A 20,388-nucleotide genomic window follows, 5' to 3' on the forward strand; every position below is an offset into this window, starting at 1 on the left:
GGTGTGCGAGCTTTCAGATGCAGACGGAGTGTCGATTCTCCAAGGCGGGACAGTTTGTGTGTAGTCGAAGCAGGCCAGGGGAGATAGCGCCCATTGTTCTCATGGTTGGGCAGGAGACAGTCGTGTCGAGGATGAGGACGACGACGGAACAAGGACAGAGTAAGACGCAGGTGGTGGAGAGAGGAGGGGTCCCACCCACTAGACAGCCTAGCTACCTAGGTAGACCGAATGCTAGGTGAGCTTACCCCTGAGTACCCGCATGCGTGCCCTGCTGCAGCGTAGAAACTGGGTACTTCCAGAAAACACCCAAGCAGCAGCACGGATCGTCCCGTCCACGAACTTGGCTGGCCGTGTCGCCTAGCCAAGTCGCCCTGAGATGCGGTCTGCTTCTTGGCTTCATCTACGATTCGCATTGTCGAAATTTGATTCTGGGTCGCCTCCTTTACTCGATACAGGCATTGGTCGGGGGGAAACCCGCCTTCTTCTCCTGATCCTACTATAATCATTCAAAAAGCTTACAGCGATACAGCTTGATTTCCATGGAGCGCCTCTGTCCGTCTACAGCATCTATGCCGATTATGTGCGGGATCGCAGCAACATGTTTGTGTTTTCTTCACAGCTGCAGGGCGATTTCTCTTGCGTGACGTCCCTCTTTGGGATACCCCTTTATCCTGGGGGTGTCTGGTATGGGAACATGAGACCTTCTACCCTGGAGGAGCCTAACTCACCAATGTATACATGTGCTACAGACCGCTATCGTTCTGTAGGCTGATTGATCTTACAAATGACGTTGCAGGATAAAGTGGCCCGCTGAATTCCATATCGTACCTGCAATGTAGTTAGCCAACTGGGCGTGAGGATGTGCGCAACCCACCCGATCTGACATACCAATAATTCACAGCAACACATATGCCCTCCTCGGAGCATGATTGTGACACCTTGTGATACCTGTGATAAACGTCGCCGTAGATCAGCAATTGCCACCTCTCCAGCAGAATGCGTCACCAGCCCGAAACTTATACAAACTCACCACATGGCAGGAAGATAAAGCATGTCGCCCTTCTGCAATGTGACACGCATTGGCTCCGCGAGCTTGGAGTAAGGTGTTGCATTCTCGTCCGGACGGTCCGGGTCCCAGATTGCAAACGGCACACTGTCTGCCTCGCCGTTTCCACCGCCGTCCATGGCCAGATGCAGTCCGCCGTCCTGCGCATCCCGTGCATAAGTCCCGGGGCGGAGGGGTTTCTCGTTAACACATGGGTGGCAATGTGGAGGCAGCAGGACGAAGTGCTTTTGCCCTTGAACTTGTACGTAGATGTTCTCGTAATTGTCCTTGTGAAGGGCTGTCACTGAGCGGGAATTGCCGATCCTTGGTTGCAACGAAACATGCGTCAGGCCACAGGTAGTCATTTATAGAGACGGCTGTCCATTCTCCTTCCGCGTTGTGACTCACCACATGTTGATGGCATCGGGCTCTTTCTGCAGAGCAATCCGGGCAAACGGAATGTCACGCTGGACCTGGTCGAATAAAGAGATATACTCGTGGCGAAGATTGTCATTTTCTGGGCCGGGGAAATTAGGACCTGGCGGCGGCGAGAGAGGCATCACTCGTACTCACGAGTCTGAGCATATCTTATCTCGCTGTCCTGAGGGAAGGAAGCATCTTTTTCTTGACACGCAACATATTGAACAAAGTCGGAGAAGGGCTGGTCTTCCTCACACGGTTTGGCAAAGACCAGTTCGCCCTTCTCGTTCCTTGTGGGAGCGTCGGCGTTCCTGACAACGTAGAAGCGATGATTAGGACACATGCACGGCGCGAAACAAGAGACTTGCGCGGGGCCTGAGACCAGAATTGCCTCCGTGCGAGGGAACGAGACGCAACGAAAAGTGGAAGATCACAAACCCTTTGGGAGTCACAGCGACATTGACGGTCAGGTCGCGCAAGAGGTTCTCTAGTCGGCCCAGATCCCAGGTCTTGGTTGCATTCCAGTCGCTTGCTCCACCCCTCACCACGAAAGGGGTGTTTCTCGAGACATATCTCATGAACTCAAGCGGGCTTGGCTCTTCATAGAGCTCGTCGACAACGGAGGTGTTCAGCTCGTTATAATTGGTCAGCAACTCGGCCAAAGGGTCGACGACTGCTGTCTCCATGACTTCGCACGGAAAAGGGCCAACGAGGTCTCGAGCCACCTGCTCCAGGATATGGTCGGGCCGGTGAGGGGATGTCGTCCTGGCCCGTACCGGTGGTGATGCAGGCTGAACCCAGACAACGTGCGTGGTTCCGTCGGCAGGTGGGCCCGCCTTTGCTGATCCTCGGACGGCGCACGTGGCAAGGCAGGCAGGGTGCTAGGTGATGGGTGCTGGCCAGATCTTGGCCAGATCCCGAGAGCCTGGAGAGGTCAAGATAAAGTCACATCGAAGGTGTGGTGGGCCCGCGTGGCAGGCGGGAAGGGAGGTGTGGCAGGCGGGCCTGGCGTGGTGTGATGGCATGCGAGGCGAGGCGAGGCCAGGCGAGGCGATGCGATGCGATGCGATGCGAGGTGCAGAGCCGTAGGAGAGTAGGGTTAAGGAATGGGGTTCGCGGAGGGACGGAGAGCCCAATCAGAGGAGGACTGGGGCAGGCTAGCGGTGAAGTTGCAGGGCACGAAGCAATCGGGTGACGGCAAAATCGGCTGATGATAACCCAAAGTGGCCTGACAAGTTGGCGGCTGCTGGGCCTACGACAGGGCTGCAATTGGGTCTAGGAGTTGACGGCCCCCCCTTCTGGTGCCCCGAGGCTCTGCAGTATTATGGCAGTTGACAACAGAGCGCGGGCAAATCAAGGGCGACCCGACCCGGAAGACGATGGAAGAGAAGGGAGGGGGGAGGGATATAAGACGTCCTGATGATCCTGTCAAATGTAAATAGATTGATTGCCTTGTTGACACCTCCCAAAATTGTCACCACACCGAGACCTGGCCATGCTATGATCGCCGCCAGCCCTCGCCTCCCAAGGGCCCGCAGCCGAGCCGCGTCCTGTGGCACAATGGATGTCGAGGACTGGTAGTGGTGATGTTAACGATAATGGTAATGGCACTGGTGACGGCGATGGCGATGTTCGTTGCTCAGGCCACGGTCACCGAAGAGGACAACGGATGTCGCCGGCACCTCGACGGGATGGAAGCACAGCACCATGCCATATAAGTATCGAGACACGAGCACGAGCACGAGCAGTGGCGTCCCGTGATGATAATGAGTGACGATGACCACGATGGCCGCGATGATGACCGGCGTGTGGCTTCTTGGGGAGCGTGAGCCGGAGGCTGGAACTTGTCCGTCGAGATTGGCAGGCCCCAAGTGTGGCGTGAAGGTCGGAAGACTGGATCCAGGACTCAAACACTCAAACACAGCAAGCAAACAAGACTAAAAGCAAAGACTCGAGTGAGGTCGCTGGACAGGCACGAGGTGAGTCGGCCGTCCTTTTCCTCTTCGTCCAACGTCTCTCCCCGTTCCACTGCCACAGAAGGCACGAACACACAAGCACTTGCGCAACTTGCTGTTTGCTATTTGCTATTTGACTTCCACCAGGCTGAGATATACCAACTCTGTCTCACCCAAGTGGTGTCTCGTTCATACCTACAGTCTCTAGACACACTCGCACAACCACACACACTCACTCACCCATACATACACCCACACACATATACACACAGTCATTTTCTTCCCCCTCCCCCCCTCCTCCCAACTCACCACCCTCTCTTTCAGCCGCATCGCACTATCTTGCATCTGCCATCCACACCATCTCACCCTCTGCCGCATTTGCATTATTATCCACGGCAGGGTCCGAGACGAGACGACCCGAGGCGGCACAAGACGACACGGGACGCACGGCACAACTCAAATCACTTTGATTTGGCTTTGCGGGCTCACACGTCGATCATCGAGGCGCCGCCGCATTCCTCCGAATCTGGGGACGACCACCCAGGTGCCTACGTGACAGCCAGAGAGAGCTGCAGCGAATCTTCCTCGATTCTTCTACCCCAAGTCGCAGCGTGCCATTTCCACCTCGTCGACCCCCGCCGTTACCCCCCTTCCCCTTGGTGTCCGTGCACCGGCCCAGGACAAACTCTTCGTCGTTCTGGTCTACGCAAGAGGAATACACACCATCATCAGGCCATCCAGGCCAGCCATCCAGGCCAGCCAGCCAGGCCAGTTCAGTTCTCGACCATCTGGGCAGTGGTACCTGATCTACCTGGGTAGGTGCTCTGCCAGACCAACCCGCCCAGGTACCTTGGTAGTCTGCAGTAGTGCTGGATGCAGGACTAGGTAGAGGTATTCGCAGACCACACCACCACCAGCCAGGTGCTTCCACGCTGCCAGCTACGATACCCCTGCATGTGGCGCCCCCACTGGCAACGTCAACTCGTCCAGTTTTCTCGATCCTTGCCTGCAACAGACAAGCGAACCACCGACCGACCGACCAACCACACCTGGAGCCGCCTGGAAGTCTGTGAAGTCAAGGTTTCGCATCCCCCAGACACCTACTGCACGGTAGGCATAGTCTCCCCTAGACTACCCACACATACGGAATAGTCTTGTTGCGCGAGCGCCATCGCTTCGATACGCATCGCATCGCATCGCATCTCATCGCCTCGCCAGTCCGCAAGCCCAGCCTGACTCGGCAGCGCCTTCCGAACCATCGCAGCTGTCAGCCGAGTTGGCCCCAGCACAGCTCTCCCTCCCACCTGCTTTCATCCGCCTCCGTCGTCGTAACACCCCGGTCTGCGCCAGCCCAGTCGCCTGCGCATCCGAAGCACAGACCCAGGCACAGTTAGATCTAGGAACGCATATCAGCGCGAGGCCATCGACGAAACCTAGCCTCTTCCCCACTGCGAGCGGCCCCAAGCTCCCGAGTCCAAGGGGCTCCTTGCACACAGAGCTGTGCGACAACTCCAAGCCGCCCCCCCCCCCAAAGCTCACTCAGCTCACCTTCCAGAACTTGACAGTGCTAGATCGCAACTCCTCTTAAGGCCATTCTGCATAGGATTGCTATCCCGCCTATTTTGGCCCTGTCCCTAGGTACCCTCCCTCGGCCATTGGGCACTGGCGCCCCTCGCATCCGTCCTCTTGTCGGCCTTGGCATCGTGTCGTCTCCCTTGGGCCGGGTCTATGGTGCCGCACACCTGCCGATCCATTGCGCCTTTAGACTCCAGCCCATCCGTCCCAGACACGTGAATCCACCCCATTCTTGCTCAACGGCCCTGCACGACAAGACTTTTAAGGTTCCGTTCTCCTCTCGCGGCGGAATCCTCCTGTCTCCCGCTGTGACTGGGTCTCAGCTCCCCCGGAGTACTGTCTGTCACTTACCGCCTTCCCTCGACCACCCAATCGTGTTTCCAAGTCGCCCTCACATATTGCGGGTCCACCTTTGTCCATCCTCGGGCGCATGCCCCATCAGCTACTAACGCAGCAAGCTGTCGCCCTCTCACCTCTCTCGCACTTTCTTGTCTGTCTGACCTTCGCCACACTTAGCTTTACATGTACACTATAGTTTCGCCATCTTCGCGCCAAGCATGAGCTGTCTACTGTTCGCCCTTCGCTCTCCTGACACCCACTTCACTTTTGGGCTCTCTCGGTGGACCTGCTTGTGATGATCTGGTATCTTCTTTACCCGCTCAGAGGGTAGGTTTTCTCCCTGTCTTCCTCTCTTTGCCCGTCTATGTCTCTCCTCGCACCGCCGAATTGTGGCCTCTGGGGTTAACCTGGACATCAGGACAACCGAGGCCCCTCTGTTGCCACCAAATCACCCCCTTCGAAGTGCCTTGACCAGATATGGGAGATATGCTGCTCGACATGTCCTCGCAACTCTGCTGATTTCCGTGGCCGTTGCTGGTATTCTCATCTATCCCTGCCCCTTCCTCTACACGACCGACTACACCATCGCCGCACCGAACCTTCCTCTCCATGTCTGGACCGATGCCCAGCCACTGGACGACAGGCGTGCTGTCGAGCCCGATATTATTATGCGCACAATTTGGGTGCACGGGAGCTACATGAAGGCCCTCGACCGCGACGTGCTCCTTGGCGCACTGGAGCTGCAGGATGAGATACTGGGGCCAACCACGGACTTCAACCCTCGACGGCCCAAGAGGAGCATCCCCGAACTCGACCCGCAAGCCGACCTTACCCAGCAGGACAGGGACGCCTTCCATGTCATCAATGGCCTCACGGAACAGTCTTGGTTCTTCCACTCGCCTCTGCAGTACTGGGACTGCGACGCCGATAACATTGCGCGAGATTCAGACTTCATCAACACGGTCAACGAGAAGAAGACGCAACCGACGTCGGTCAATGTGACCCTGCGGCATTCGATAGTCTTCAGCGGCAAGAAATTCGAGGACAGGCGGCTCATTGCTGCCGACGCCCTAGTCATCACCCTACTCCATCTGCAAGACTCGCCAGTTGGGAGGCAATGGGGGAGAAAGACCAAGGAATGCGCTGCTCGCATGGCAGACAAATGGGACGTTTTCCCCGGTGACGGTGTGTCAGCTGGCTCCCAGCTCTTCGAGTTTCAATTCCGTCCAATTTCGATCCAGGACGCCATCTTGCTCTCTCTGGCTTACCTACTGACAACTTCTTACTTCTTGCTGAGCCTCTCCAAGATCAGAGCCGTCAAGTCCAAACTCGGTCTGATCGTGACCGTTGTTGCCCAGATCATAATGTCGATCGTTTCCAGTCTCACCGTGTGTGCCCTTTTCAGGATCGATCTCTCTAGGATCCCGAGGGCGGCTTACCCTCTTGTACTAATGGCTATGAGCTTGGAAAACATTTTCCGGCTTATCAACGCTGTGATCCTCACGCCATCCGATCACAACACCAGCAGCAGGATTGGATATGCGTTCGGCGAGACCAGTCATGTTGCGCTCGCAAGCGTGGCGCAGAATCTGTTGATTCTCTGGGGCCTGGCCAGGGTGGTTTCTTCAGGGGTCTCGGCGTTTTGCACCTTTGCAGCCATCGCCATTCTCTTCGACTTCTTCTACCTTTCGACATTTTTCCTCTCTGTTCTCAGCGTCGATGTGCGCCGGACCGAGCTGGGAGACGCCTTGGAGAAGGCTAGTATCAGGAACAACCGAATGGCCCCAGATGGCCCACCGCGCCAATCCATTGTAGATGCTATTTTACAGGGGAGGATAGCATTATCGACGCGCATCGCGGGGACCGTCGTGATGTTGGGGTTCGTCCTCGCGGCACAATGGCATTTCTTGCAGAGCGGAAACCCGCGCAGCCCTGCAGGATTCTTGCGTCATTTCTGGAGAACTAACAATGTAGAAGACTCGCCACCTTACGCGCAGATACACCAGGCTCGGAGCCCGAAGTCTTGGCTGCGTCTCCAAGATCACGAGACAGCAAAGGAGGTCATCAATGTTATCAAGCCCTGGGCTCACAGCTATGTTGCTCGAGTCCATGACCCGGTCATTTTCGTGCTCAAGGGTGCCAACCGGAACCCTCCCAAGGGCGCGCGGTGGTTTCCGGACGCAATATACGACTTTATGCACCACCAGCTTACACCTTTCATCGTTACGGTCCTCGTTCTGGTGGCTCTAGTCCGTCTTCTCATGAATTACTTGCTCTGGGATGAAATGGTGGACGTCAGGGGCGAGGATGAGGCGGACGATGAGCCTCTCGTCTCGATCAAAAATCTAGCAAACGGACATCAGCTCGATATTGCGAGGTTGCTGGTCGCTCCCGACAGCCATGTGGTGTCCGCTGGACTTGATCGCAAGATCAGGGTGTGGGACCTGCAGTACGACTTCGCAAGCCACGATCTAGACAGGCCCGAATCTCCAATGGACAACCCATTCCCAATACAGGCGATGGCAGTCGACAATTCGTCGAATTGGTTGGCGATACTTTCGACGTACCGAGTCCTGCTCTGGAGCATCACGAAGCAGGAATGGGGACCTTCGGCACCTATCGACATGTACGGGCACAAGCCAGAGGCCTTCTTCTTCGGCTCCGCCGGAAACAGCTCTCTGCGTTCCATCGTCATTGTAAGACGGAATGGTACTATGACCGAGCTGTTGCCCGGTGCCCCCGACTCCTCGGAGTACCTGATCTGCAAAAGCCCCCTGATCTGTGCTGTAACCATTGCGGAAAAGGGTAAGCATCTGCCACCTAGCTCTCGTTCAGCCAGTACCATCGCGAACCCTCGGCTGACCAATGTCGACCCGCCTGTAGCAACATCGGCTCAATCTGAGCCACGCTTGTCCATTGTCACTTTGTCACGACGTGCCTGCATACACCGGGTTGACTATCGCGACGGCATCTGGATATCTTCGGAGGCCATAATTGCGGGTGACAACCACGAGGAGCCGCAGGCTCTATTACCGGTTCAGGGCTTCGCGTCGTACATGGTCGTTCGAACAAGCAGTGTCGACCTGATCGATCTCTATTCTTCCAAGTTGATGCACACCTTCCGAACTGAGACGATACTGCCGAAATCTCTCAAGTTTGTTTACCAAGGACAAAGAATGGGTCCTGGTGGCCGGGGCACTGTCGCCTCTCTGACGCTGGCCTACCTGAGTGGAGACGATGGTGAATGTGTGCTTCAGACATATCTCCCAGGCGAAGACTACGACAACATTTGTTTCTCAGATCTAGTCGGTGCGCCCGCGCGATCTAGCTGTACATGGGCAGAAACGAAGCTAATTACCCGTCGGATACGTAACCCCGGTGCATGGACTCCATTGCGCAACGGGTGCGTAGTTGGCATAAGGAGGAAAGAAAAAGACGATCGGGGATCTCCGATGAGAGAACGACTGCCCGCATTTGCGCAATCCGGCCTTCGCCGGCGGGGACATGCTGATCCCTCGCCGAGACGGAGCAAGCTAGAGGAAACGTGGGAAATATGGGTGATAAGCCGGGTCGAGAAGGAAGGAAACATTGAGACCACGCCCCTTGTCGCGCCAGATGACCCTGCTGGACTGATCATATCAACGCTCGGGCCTATGATCAAGGTTGGCTACAGCAGTGCCGCGGTTGGCTTTGGGAACGTCGTCAAGATCATCACAGTAGGCCACGAACGTTTCAACAATGCGGACGAGGAAGGGGCTGAGGACATAAACCTCACCAACAGGCGGAGGCGAGCACCACATTCGAGGCCTAGAGTTTCCTCTTTGTCGTACAAGCAATACAAGCGTTGATCAGGAGTTTGGTGATGTAATATTACAAAAGGGGCAGGAATCGGTTTCATAAAGATTACCAGAGATACCAACGGACATCATAAAGGAGCAAGGCAGGTGTGATTTGAAGGGAATTGGAAATAGCACAGGAATAAAATATCTGCGCAACGTCCCCTCTGCTTCCATCGTACTTGGAGTTTTCAGTGAAGTTGGTCCAAAATATCGTGTCTTTATTCCCATGGGTGATCAATGTCAAAAGGAAATGACCGGCTATCATTCTACGTCGAAATTTCAACATGGATTGCTACTTACTATCAAAATACTCGAATGAGTGCATGCCTCATAAAGGCCTGTATCTCAACCTTGTCTGTATGGTTGACTGCATTCAATCACACTTACGTAGAATTTCTCCAGAAGTTGTACCTATTCTGATGCTACCTACGGTGATAGCCTCTTGGCGAGCCATTTCAAAAGAATGGGGGCTGATGACAGCTTCTGTGCACGGCAAAGGTGGATATGAACTTCTCGATTATTGTTTTTTGTGCAACCTATGGTAATGCCTCCTTGAAAACTTCACTGCTGATCTTTTGCAGACATGTGCGATGGGAAATCCTGGAGAAGCCTTGAAGTACGCATCCCTAGCAGGATTCCAATTGTTCACATAAAGTCAGACTGCCAGCTCCATCCATACTTTCAAAGCTGCCATCCGCACTCTCAAAACTCCATTTTCAATCACAACTTTCAGATCCCATGAATTTCATGAGCTTGCTTCCCTTCCCGGAAGCGGTACGTCCCCAAAGAGGGCTTCTCTATTTTCTTTTGCCAGTTGTCCTGATCTGTTCACCATCGAATCAACACAGCCTATGGACGAGGCGACTGATACCGTTGACTTATCGAAACCGCCATAAGAAACAGCATATGTGGAGAGAGACGGGCCTTTTAGGACTCAGGACGTCTTTGTATGGCCTGTCAACAAATGTACAGTCGCACGTCCTTTGCTCTCTGATGGCCTGATCAACAGAAGACGGATTCAATATCCCTCTGGCTTTCCCCCTTCGCCAAACTTAAACTTCAAAACCTCGACAGGGACCATCCGGCCAGTCAGGTTGGCAAAGTCGGCCTGCATTTGCTGCCAGTAATCACCCTTCCGGCGGGCATCAGCAAGCGCCAGCAGGATGCAGTCTTCCTCGTCAAATTTGTCGTCCGCCTCCGGGATGGCGCTCTTGTTGGTCAGAAGCCGTCTGGCGTAGCTGCCGATGAAGGCCTTGGTGGAGAAGTCTTCGGAGCCGGACTCGTAGCCGGACTCGCCACCAACGGCGGCTGGCCGAGTCAGCTTGGCTTTCTTCTTGTCCTTCTTCTTGCCGCCTCCGGCTGTCTTGAGAATTCCGACGGGAGAAATCTTGGGAGCGTTGGAAGCTTCCCCGTCGTCGCGGTCGTCCTCTTTCTTCTCAGCCTCTTGTGTTTGGTCCTCAGCCTGGGCTTGCTCTGCTGCAGTGGCTTCCAGCTTGGCCTGGAGGCCGCTGATGTCGAAGAGACCACCAAACGCCTCAGCTGGCGCATCATTGTCTGTAGTCGCAGCCTCGGTCGTCTCTCCCGGGCCATCTGTACCTGCAGTCTCCGCTGTCTTGCCAAGCTCCTTGAGCTCGTGATATCGCGTCGAGATCTGCTTCTTGGAGCGACCCATGTACTGTGCGATCGTTTTGAAAGACTCTCCGTTTTCTTTCCTGGCCAGGAGCTGAGAGTCTTCTGACTTTGTGAAGTCGGAATCCTCTTTGCCTGCTGCTTTTATCTTCAAGTTCTTGATTAGGTGGCGGACGTCTTCGCTCGCATCGGTGAGAGCGCCGCTGGTGGATGCGTCGGAAGCCTGGGACCCATCTTCGGTGGTGGAAGCCAATGGGGCACTACCGTCAGAATCGGACTCGCTAGCCTGGATGTAAGTCTTGCTCTCCTTGCTCCCGTGTTTCTTTTTCTCCGGTGCATACTTTGCCTTAAGCTTTGCGATGTACTGCTCCTGCTCCCTGACCTGCTGTTCCAGCTTCTTGCGCTGTTTGGCCTCGGTCGCAAGCTTGTCCAGCTTGGTTGCCTTCTTACAGGGCTCCTCCAGCTTCTTCTCTGCCTTGACCTTGGTGTGCACAGTGGCATGCCTCTTCACCTTGCTGACCTTCGTCGACTTTGTCTTCGTGGCAATCGGCTCCTCACCCAATCCATCTCCCTCTCCAGTGTCGTGTGAACTACTCTCGGGGAGCGGGACCTTGAGCTTGATCACCTCTTTCTTCTTTGTACCCGGCCAAGTCTTGTCCTTGGGTACCATGATTGGAGCGCCGCCTGGGATGAGAAGATTAAGGGGCTGAAGCTTGCAGTCTGAGATTGGAATGCGCTTGTGGCCATCGCCCTTTATGGCGAGGTCACTGTGGGAAGACATCTTGACCTCAATGGAAAGATGAGAGCAGTGTCGGTGAGTAATGTTGTGGGTTGACAGCAGTGAGGGTTTCAAGGTATTTTTTTGGTGAGCGGTAAACAAACGAGGCGGGGTGAAGGGACAAGTTCAAGGATTAAGCGCGGCTCTGGGGGGACAAAGTACAACCCAGTGGATTGCAGTGCTTCCCTACGAAACCTTGAGCAAGTTAATTGTTAGATCCTCTGAATGAACAGAAGCTTCTGGCTCTCCTCTGCGTGAACTGATCGGTGTGGATATCAAATACAATTCGCAGCTTCTTTGGTAGAGGTAGATTTAATCAGCTTTAAATTCCGTTAAAAGACAACACGATAGGCCACTCGAGCACATGATAACATCTCTTGAGCTCAAAGAAGTGTGACAAGATACTACATGGGACGAAAGCATGTTACAATCCAAGTCTCACCCATACACCTGTATTAACTAATCACATCAGAGCTGGCCATAGAATCCACATATTTACATGTTCTGTGTGGGCAATTCTCCCGAGCGCTTTCGAAGTCACCCTGACCAAACACATTCCATGCTGCCAGATAACGATGTGGTTCCCCAAAACGTACCACAGGTATTCATGCTTTTTGAACTCAAGATCACAGTGTCATGAAAGGATAATGACATTTTTAAAGATACTTTTTCTGTTCGAGAAGCCTTGAGAGCATGTTGCTTGGGGCGTTCTGCAACCAGTCTTGGAAAGCTATCCCATTAGGCGTGAATGTTACTCGATAACATGAGCGACCACGAGAAAGCCAATTCACTGTGAATTTATACTCAAAAATCCTTTCTTCACCTTTAAGTCAGATTAAGTAGCTTCTCAACGCTGACATCTGTGCAGGGTGGAAACTTGCTCCTACTCGAGCTTGCAGGTGCATTCTTGTCCCTTCTGGCCTAGAAGCCTGTGATATATGCTACACAATTTCTTACGAGAAAACTCAACAAGGCTTCACACCAAGGGTCCATCAGTAGGACTTTTCTGTGAGACAACACAGCCTGCCAAAGCGGACAATGTAATTGTTTGTGAAACTATCCAGGCTCCTGAGACTCTGCCACGCTGTAGATTTGATATTTGCGAGTCTGTTTCGCATACGCTTACCGACCTGCCGCCTGGGAGCTAGCACAGTATGGAATCAAAGAATTGAAATCATTATGGGAAGACTTTTATCCTAAATCTTGAGAATTTCATATGTATGATACTCGTGACGTGGGCGATGTCGGTCGTTATCATTGGAGCCAATCACATGTCATACAGATCAGATTAGTCACGCACAAGGACGGTTGACTTCACATCCCGAGTCGAACGTCCCTCCGCCATTGATTGCCGTGACCTGATTGTCAAGAGCTTCATTTCACCTGCAAAGTCACAATGGCGTCTCTCCCTCCGCTCAGTGGGAACTACGAGGCAGCAATCAAGCTCATTGATTATGCTCATGCCCAGGATCCCAACAAGATCCCCGCACCGGATGGTTCAGGCGAGCTACCGTATGAGCTCCATTATGCCCGCAAGATGACGAGCTGGCTCGCCCCAAGGTGTCCTGATGCCTCTCCTGCGTTGCAAGTTGCTTGCCGGGCGCAACATTTCAGACGGTCTGTCTATTTTCCCCGCTCACTGGCCCCAAGCGTTGACTGACGAGCTGAAAGCTGGGAGCTACCACGAAGCAGCTACCCGATGACTCGGGCCGGATATCTCACGTGGAGGGCAAAGCAGAAGAGCCAGGCTGCATCTCAAGTAAAAGAACTACTTGCCTCCATGGATGAACCACTCCCAGGCGCTGATCTCGAGCGGATATCGGCACTGATCAGCAAGCAGGACCTGGCCACCAACGAGGAGACACAGGTGCTGGAGGATGTGGCCTGCTTGGTTTTCTTGGATGATCAGCTTGACGGCTTTGAATCAAAGCCTGATCATGACGAGGAGAAGGTTATCAGCATTCTGCGCAAGACATGGAAGAAGATGAGCCCCAAGGGTCAAGAAATGGCGCTGCAGATGAAGCACAGCGACCGGGCGACGTCTTTGTTGCAGAAGGCATTACAGGGCTGAAATGAGTAGACTCGTTGAGAAGATGCAATCAGACCTCTACCAATAGAAAGATGTGGCTGCACTCTGCCGTTTGGTCCATTGCGTAGCATGGCAGGTGACCATGCTTTCAGGATGGCCGAGTCTTTCCTCGCGTGGGGTTCCTTTCTCCCATTCCCACACCACCTCTCAGGGAACCTCCTGATACTCCCCAGAGGCCCGATCTCTGAGATTTCTTTGAGCGCGTCGCGTCGTTCTGGTTCAAGATGCAGGCTGGGTATAAAATAGTGGGATGAGCATGATTTGGGCCAAAACATCATCCAGGTCGACAACAGCACCGGGTAACCAAGAGAGGGGTGCCTAACCCTGCCATGGCGATGTTTTCATGATCACTGGTTGCGAGACTGGGCCAAAGTTTCCTGTTTCTCTGGATGGGCCAGTTAGCAAGCAGTGCCATGCTTCTGTTGGGGCGTGGCTGATGTGTTGGTCCCCTGGGCCGCAGGGATCTTGGTGATTTGCCGGGCACTGAACTTGGAAAGGGACCAAGACAAAGCTATATAACTAGACGCAAGAATTGACGGATTACCCTTCGAAATGTAAGAGCCCATCATCTTGAGAAATGCATTCTTATGTAGTAATTTGTCCGCTATAAGACATCACACCGGCAAGGTGTGCTGTTAAAGTTGTAAGCAAAAAGTGGGTGAGCAGACTAGGGCAGCAACTCGGCCTACCAGGGTGCTCAGCTTGTCACCAACACGGCGCGGACACAGGCGAATCGCGTCGCAAAGGTCGAAGTGGAAATCCTTCGAGCCCCTCTTGCCAGACTAGCACATCCCCTGGTATGCTGCAGGCCAGAGCCATGAGCTGACCCCGCCGCCTGAGTGTCGTGCGAGCTGAGAATAAAAGGCAGGATGCTGCGCCGCCCCTCAGTCTCAGCATGCGAATCTCACAATTTCATACTTACCCTCTCACCCTCAGCAAATATGGCGAGCCCGTCTCCGCTCATCAAGTTCGACGTCTGCCTGTATAAGAAGGATGAGGTATCCTACGAGGACTTCGTCGAATGGGCCACCAAGGTCTACCCTGTCAAGGCGAAGCCCCTCATCCAGAAGTATGTTGTGAAGTGGACACAGGCAAGTCATCCAATTTGGTCACCTTTGTTACTTCGGAAGACTGGTGGCCCGACTAACGATGTGGATATTGGTGTGCGTGTAGACAGTAAACCCGGCGCACTTCAGGGAACCTCTCCGGCATGCCCTCAAGACCGACATGGGCCGGCCCGGTTGGACGATCCCCGACTATGACATGGTCACCACATACTGGCTTCACAGCCTCGATGATCTGCGGCTGCTGACGACGGACCCGTTGTGGGCCGAATTAGAGGGGGGGGGGCGCAGGCCCGAACCAACATGTCCGTCGGCCACTTCGTCATTGGTCATGAGGTTGTGCACTTCGAGAACAACGAGCCCGTTGCAGGTGCAGGTGCAGGTGCTTCGGCAGACAAGGCTAGCACCTGAGGATGTCCCCATCGTGCTTTGGAAGACATCGTATTCAGGGGTTCCAAATTTATTACGATGCATGTGCGTAGCCGGAAAGGGCCGTGTGCATGGACGAGCCACAGTTGTAATCATCTACATTCCATACAACACAGTTGCTCGAGTTGTACCGCCTTGACCACGTGCCACGCATCAAATTGGGCCTCGCCAGACATCGATCCTGCCGATTGCTCCCAGACGTCCTAGTGAATTTGCTGTATCGCAGGCGAGATAACCGACTTAAGATTGCAGAAGTGTATGCATTGTCACATGAGCATATCATGTTGGCAGCACGGGCATTGGGATGCTAAGAAGAAAGAAGTTGTATATGCTTCTCTGAGACCGTTTTCACACCCATCCCTGTGCCTCGGTCGTCATTGCGTGGCTTCAAGAAACAGGTCTATTTCTATGAATCTTGATCTATAAACTTTGATATAAATGGAGGTCATCATCCTGGCATAGGATCCCAGCAATGCGCCCTAGGAATAGTCAGTATTTCGGCACGATAACGCCCTCAGAAGAGAAAGATATTACCACCCCAGCACTAGTACGTATTACATCTCGTTAAATAACAAAGACAACCATCTCCACCTCTAAGCATTCCGCTTCTCTCGAAGCAAGAACTCAGACACTACCTCGGAGAAAGTATCTACCACTTTGCTGGTCGGTTTCCATCCCAGCTTCTCCACCCTCGATCCTCGAATCTTCATGTTGACCCCGTACATTATGGCAATATGCATCGCCCAAGAATCAGGAGGCGGCGGCGCAGCAAGCGGGTCATACTCCCCATCAGGCCCAGCGAGACTGATTCTCGCCGCTTCGGTTACGTTCACAGATTTAGTTTCGGTGCTCTCGATGACACCATGCTGCTTCAGCACCGGCACCAGGCCCTTCATGAAGTCCGCGAACGAGATGTCCTCGCCAGTGCTGAAGTAATACGCCTCCGGTCCCCATAGCGGCAGCACATCCGCATCCCTCTTGATGGGCTTTCCGACAACCGTGGCAAGCGCATCATCCACGAGGATCATGAAGATACGTGCCAGGTCCATCACATGGATCCATGCGTGCGTATTCTCGCCCTGGGCGATCAGAAATCCTGATTTGAAAGCCCGCGCCGTGGTCAGGATGGCGGGTGTGGTGATCGGTGTGGGGTGCTCGATCGAAGGGCTCATCCCGCTCACGAAGCCAGGCGAGACGATGGCCACATTGACATCCTTTGCACCCTCACGCACAATGCGATCCGTCACAGCGTGCGTGTGCTTCTCTTCCAGGGAGCACAGCTCCGGTATGTCGGCTATGTCGTCCCACCATTTCGCCTCCTTCGAGCCCTCCGGCTCGTCCCAGATGAGAGATGCGCCCGAGGTGTGGATATAAAACGGCGTCTGCGATCCAGCTGACCCTTCCTTGCGTGCTTTCAGGCCGCGCAAGATGGCGCTTATCCCCAGGTTGTGGGTTATATCCGGGCCCGCGTTTATGACGATATCGGCTTGGGAGCTGGCCTCCTCGAGTATTTTGTAGTCCGTCAGGTCGCCCAGGACAGTTTGCACCCGAGGGTACTTGGAGACCAGGCGCGAAGCCTTTTCCTCGCCCCGGACGAGAACCTTTACCTGGACGTCGTCCGCATGCTGCTCCAGTATCTTGTGCAGGACTGCGCCACCAACGTGCCCGGTGCCGCCGATGCTATGTGATTGCGCCCGTCAGGTCTTGTGTTTCTCGGCTCCAATGGGTACTTGATTTCTTACAATAGGATTTGAGGCATTTCTGATTACTTCGGTAAGTGTGTAATACTGCTTGCTTTGTGTCGATGGTTTCCAGAACGACCCAACGCCTCGAGATGTCGAGGACGAACTTTGATCTCGCCCCACTTATGCGTTAGACCACCACAGCTCTTTGCAGGCCAGAGTCCCACATAGGACAAGTGTCCTATGCAGGGCCGAGGAAACGATTTGTGCACAGAGAATGTAACCTTTCTCTGCACCCTGTCGATCCCTGAGATACCTCACCTCCGGTGTTCCGGTCGGCGTCCCGGGCTCACCCTTCAACCCGGCAGCTAGACAGCGTGATACACAAGATCTGGGATGCTTTCATTGATTATGTATGATGTTTGGTAGTGAGGTAAATGCTAAACAAAACAAGACAGATGAATAAACATAAACCACCGCTACATAGGTTCATGTTTTGCCGGGACTACGTCTCGGCACTTGGCATCGCCATGCGTGACTGTAAAGTCAAAATCCAGTGGTAGTGGGGGAGGCTGTGGACTCATAAGATTAATGGTTCTGCGAGCGATTCAGGGGGGGGGGGGCAGCCATGGCCATGTGCTCATAGGTTTCATCGATCCACAACCTGGACTCGGCAGCATCGCCATTTCATGCGTGACAGCTCGAAGAGCTCGCATTGATCCACCTCCATTGTTGAATGTCATAAAACCGGGGCCATCGACGACTTTCGATCCAATGCTGACACAGTAGAATACATTGAGTGCGTGTTTAAGCCAGTTCCCTAAGCTCCCGGTCACTCTTCGTTAAGGGCATCTCATAGTAACGGTCGCCATTTTGCTGCTGATGTGCAGGCTGCACTTGGCTGTGGTAGTCTTGGTAAACACCAACCCCAGGCCTCTGCTGCTGGGGAGCATCATGGGTTATCAGCGAAGTTGTTTGTGATGCAGGTGTAGTATTGACATTAGTGTTTGTCGCCTGGTAAGCTGGCAGTGCCGGCCCCGGGCTGTGGCTCTGAGGTGGAGGGCTTCCTGTTGTGGTCGGATCATAGACAGCCTGAGTAGTGTTGATTGGACTGGGCTTCGCGATGGAGCTGCGGTTGTCTAAAGGAGGCGCTGTTGTCACATAGCTGACCGTGGACGGCGCAGGTTGGAAATTCGGTTGCTGGAACTGCTGTTGCATCGCTGGTTGCGATGGAGGTGGTTGAGATGCAAAGCCTCCGGCAGGATTAGTCGAATTGTGCTGGTCGCTACCGGGTCCTTGGTGGTGCCTTCTCCTGCGAAGAAGGAGGACCAGACCCAAGGTAAACAACGCAAGGACAGCAACTCCACCTACGACACCTCCAACGATGGCGCCGATTGGAGCCGAGGAGCTCCCTGATCTAGCAGCTGCGGTCGTGATGGTTGGGTTGCTTCTCACCGCTGCGGTGGTTGCACTGGACGTTTGCGTGATGCTCGAAGGTGTTTTCTCCACGTCCAAACTGCTTGTATGACTGCTGATCGAGGTGGAAGAGGAACTCGAAGACGTCGTCGATAAAGTTGGTTTATAGACTACACTGTCTGTTCCTGCCGCCACCGCACATCCCAGGAGAGTGTATCCCGTAAAGGCATCATCCTTATAAAGATGTGTCTTGCAATAAGGGTACTCGGATGACCCACTGACAACCGTTGTCAGCAATCTTCCAGAAGGTTTCAGACAGAGCCGGAGACAGAGACTCACCACCACAAGGTATAGCCATTATCCGTCGTGAACAGATTCTTGTCAGAAGAGTCAAGGCACGTCGTCCAAATAGAGCATGACGTTGATGTATCAGGGCAGCAGCCAATATTCGATTTCACTGAGTTGTAGACACACGCGGAGCTCACGTCACAGTAGAGAGGGATATCTTTGACCGGGTCAGCATGTTTGACAAGCAGGCAGCGGGGCCAATGCTCCAAGCAACCGTACCTGGATCACCGTTGACATACGCGCACGTATTGTCCTCGTCCGCTCTCTTTTGATCCCTCGCTTCCTCTAGCCTCGGAGGGCTGGTCGGTACTGGATTCATGCCCAAGAGTGGCATCAGACCAAATGTCTCCTGTGCTGGGGTCCATCTTCGAACATTGTCATGGGCAGTCCACTTGAAAACTCCTGCTTCAGCAAGTACAATGGAACAGCAAATAGCTGTCAGACCAAGGATTTGCTTCATGATTGGAGTGTGAAAAGGGGGAGGTAAGTGGAGCTACAGTTGTAGTCAGTCCACTTCAGCGACAGATAACCAGCTTGACAGCACAAAGACGAGACAGCCGGCCGAGCATTTTCTCTGGGCTCTGTCCGCTGTCAAGTAGGTCAAGAAGGCATGAGGCTCTTGGGCCAGACATACCAGGGTCTCTTCAGCTGGTGAAATCCATACACAGCAAAGCACAAAACCGGACGCCTGCTGGCTGGCTGACTTCGATTTACGGACTGAGGCTCCAGCCTCTGCCCGAAGAGCGAGAACAGCGCCGCTCAGCCGCTCCCAGTTCTCCGACGGGTTGTCTCATATCCTCTTCCCAATCTGGCGGACGGGATGTCAAAAGCAATGTCTGGATCCTTCGACGAGCATTGACACGGTAGCCGAGCAGTTCAGAAGGGCGTGGCAGCCCGCCAGGTCTTGGATGTCAGCAAGCCAAAAAGGCCATGTGCTGGGCTTCAGCTTCCTCGCGACAGCCTCTGGTCGTGGTGGCGGCTTCTAGCGTACTAATAGACTATCTGTTGGGCTGATTGTGGCCGGTGTGGCGTCGAGCTGCAAGGCAACCCGCCTGCGGCCCGTCTTGGCCCGGCAAACGAAGAACTGCTGTGAGCATTCCAGAGGAGGTCTCCGAGATTTGGTAACAAAACGCGGAGGAGAGAAAAATAACCTTGGACCCGAAAGTTATTTGGGCAGCAAAGTCGAGGGTGGGCGTCAAAAACGGTTGTGTTAACGGTGTACTAACCAGCCGCATGGAGCTCCAAAAACGTTTGGGGGACTGAAAGAAAGGTAAAACGGTACGAGGAAGAATCACTGGGTTCCTTTTCTGACGGCAATCAAATTCGTCAATACCTTTACTCCGGCATCGAATAAGAGACAGAGACACAGTCCTCTAGGGCACGCACCGTCCTCCAAACTCGTACACTCTTTCCAGCGGCCCTATGCTGTCAACGACGGAGGCTGTGGCTCTGACAGTTGACAAGGCGATACGATTACTGGCATTGCAAAACCACCCACTCATTTCCAAAACTTCCTGGCGCTTTTAGTACGCAACCTCTTAGTCCTGTAAACAGATGATGCAAGCCCACCCGGCTTGCTCTGGCCTGGACTGGCCGACGGCTGATGGCTACGATGATGCTCACCTGGCTTGCTAGCCTTCTTTCCCATGGCCATCATCTCACAATCTGGCAGTGAAACCGATCAAAACGTGAGCTGATCTGGGATGGAAGCCTACCTCTGGTGTAGCTGGTCTTCTTTGGGGTGCCATCCTTCGACAGTTTTTTCCACACTTTGCATTAC

The 20,388-nt window shown here is 53.9% G+C and overlaps 7 protein-coding genes across 7 annotated transcripts; 3 read left to right on the forward strand and 4 right to left on the reverse strand.

Moving 5' to 3' along the window:
- Positions 1-743: 743 nt before the first annotated feature.
- On the reverse strand, positions 744-2,151 carry J7T55_005053 (JmjC domain-containing protein 7; the record flags this gene model as incomplete). Its single annotated transcript, XM_053144414.1, has 6 exons — positions 744-828; positions 889-948; positions 1,031-1,369; positions 1,454-1,562; positions 1,619-1,776; positions 1,904-2,151. The coding sequence occupies 6 exons, from the start codon at positions 2,149-2,151 to the stop codon at positions 744-746; spliced, it is 999 nt and encodes a 332-aa protein (XP_052992777.1).
- Positions 2,152-5,629: 3,478 nt separating this feature from the next.
- On the forward strand, positions 5,630-9,182 carry J7T55_005054 (uncharacterized protein; the record flags this gene model as incomplete). The annotated part of the gene is made up of 2 exons (XM_053144415.1): positions 5,630-5,661; positions 5,753-9,182. 2 exons carry the CDS (start codon positions 5,630-5,632, stop codon positions 9,180-9,182), a joined length of 3,462 nt encoding a protein of 1,153 aa, XP_052992778.1.
- Positions 9,183-10,191: 1,009 nt separating this feature from the next.
- Positions 10,192-11,583, reverse strand: J7T55_005055 (uncharacterized protein; the record flags this gene model as incomplete). Its single annotated transcript, XM_053144416.1, has 1 exon — positions 10,192-11,583. One exon carries the CDS (start codon positions 11,581-11,583, stop codon positions 10,192-10,194), a length of 1,392 nt encoding a protein of 463 aa, XP_052992779.1.
- A 1,393-nt stretch (positions 11,584-12,976) lies between these two features.
- On the forward strand, positions 12,977-13,651 carry J7T55_005056 (glutamyl-tRNA synthetase; the record flags this gene model as incomplete). The annotated part of the gene is made up of 2 exons (XM_053144417.1): positions 12,977-13,197; positions 13,252-13,651. 2 exons carry the CDS (start codon positions 12,977-12,979, stop codon positions 13,649-13,651), a joined length of 621 nt encoding a protein of 206 aa, XP_052992780.1.
- A 959-nt stretch (positions 13,652-14,610) lies between these two features.
- On the forward strand, positions 14,611-15,144 carry J7T55_005057 (uncharacterized protein; the record flags this gene model as incomplete). The annotated part of the gene is made up of 3 exons (XM_053144418.1): positions 14,611-14,738; positions 14,866-15,038; positions 15,104-15,144. The coding sequence occupies 3 exons, from the start codon at positions 14,611-14,613 to the stop codon at positions 15,142-15,144; spliced, it is 342 nt and encodes a 113-aa protein (XP_052992781.1).
- A 611-nt stretch (positions 15,145-15,755) lies between these two features.
- Positions 15,756-16,921, reverse strand: J7T55_005058 (uncharacterized protein; the record flags this gene model as incomplete). The annotated part of the gene is made up of 2 exons (XM_053144419.1): positions 15,756-16,842; positions 16,905-16,921. 2 exons carry the CDS (start codon positions 16,919-16,921, stop codon positions 15,756-15,758), a joined length of 1,104 nt encoding a protein of 367 aa, XP_052992782.1.
- A 730-nt stretch (positions 16,922-17,651) lies between these two features.
- Positions 17,652-19,068, reverse strand: J7T55_005059 (uncharacterized protein; the record flags this gene model as incomplete). Its single annotated transcript, XM_053144420.1, has 3 exons — positions 17,652-18,537; positions 18,600-18,765; positions 18,828-19,068. 3 exons carry the CDS (start codon positions 19,066-19,068, stop codon positions 17,652-17,654), a joined length of 1,293 nt encoding a protein of 430 aa, XP_052992783.1.
- Positions 19,069-20,388: the final 1,320 nt, after the last annotated feature.

This window comes from Diaporthe amygdali (genome assembly GCF_026229845.1).
Source record: "Diaporthe amygdali strain CAA958 chromosome Unknown NODE_17_length_903054_cov_64_435670, whole genome shotgun sequence".
Taxonomy (NCBI): Eukaryota; Fungi; Ascomycota; class Sordariomycetes; order Diaporthales; family Diaporthaceae; genus Diaporthe; species Diaporthe amygdali.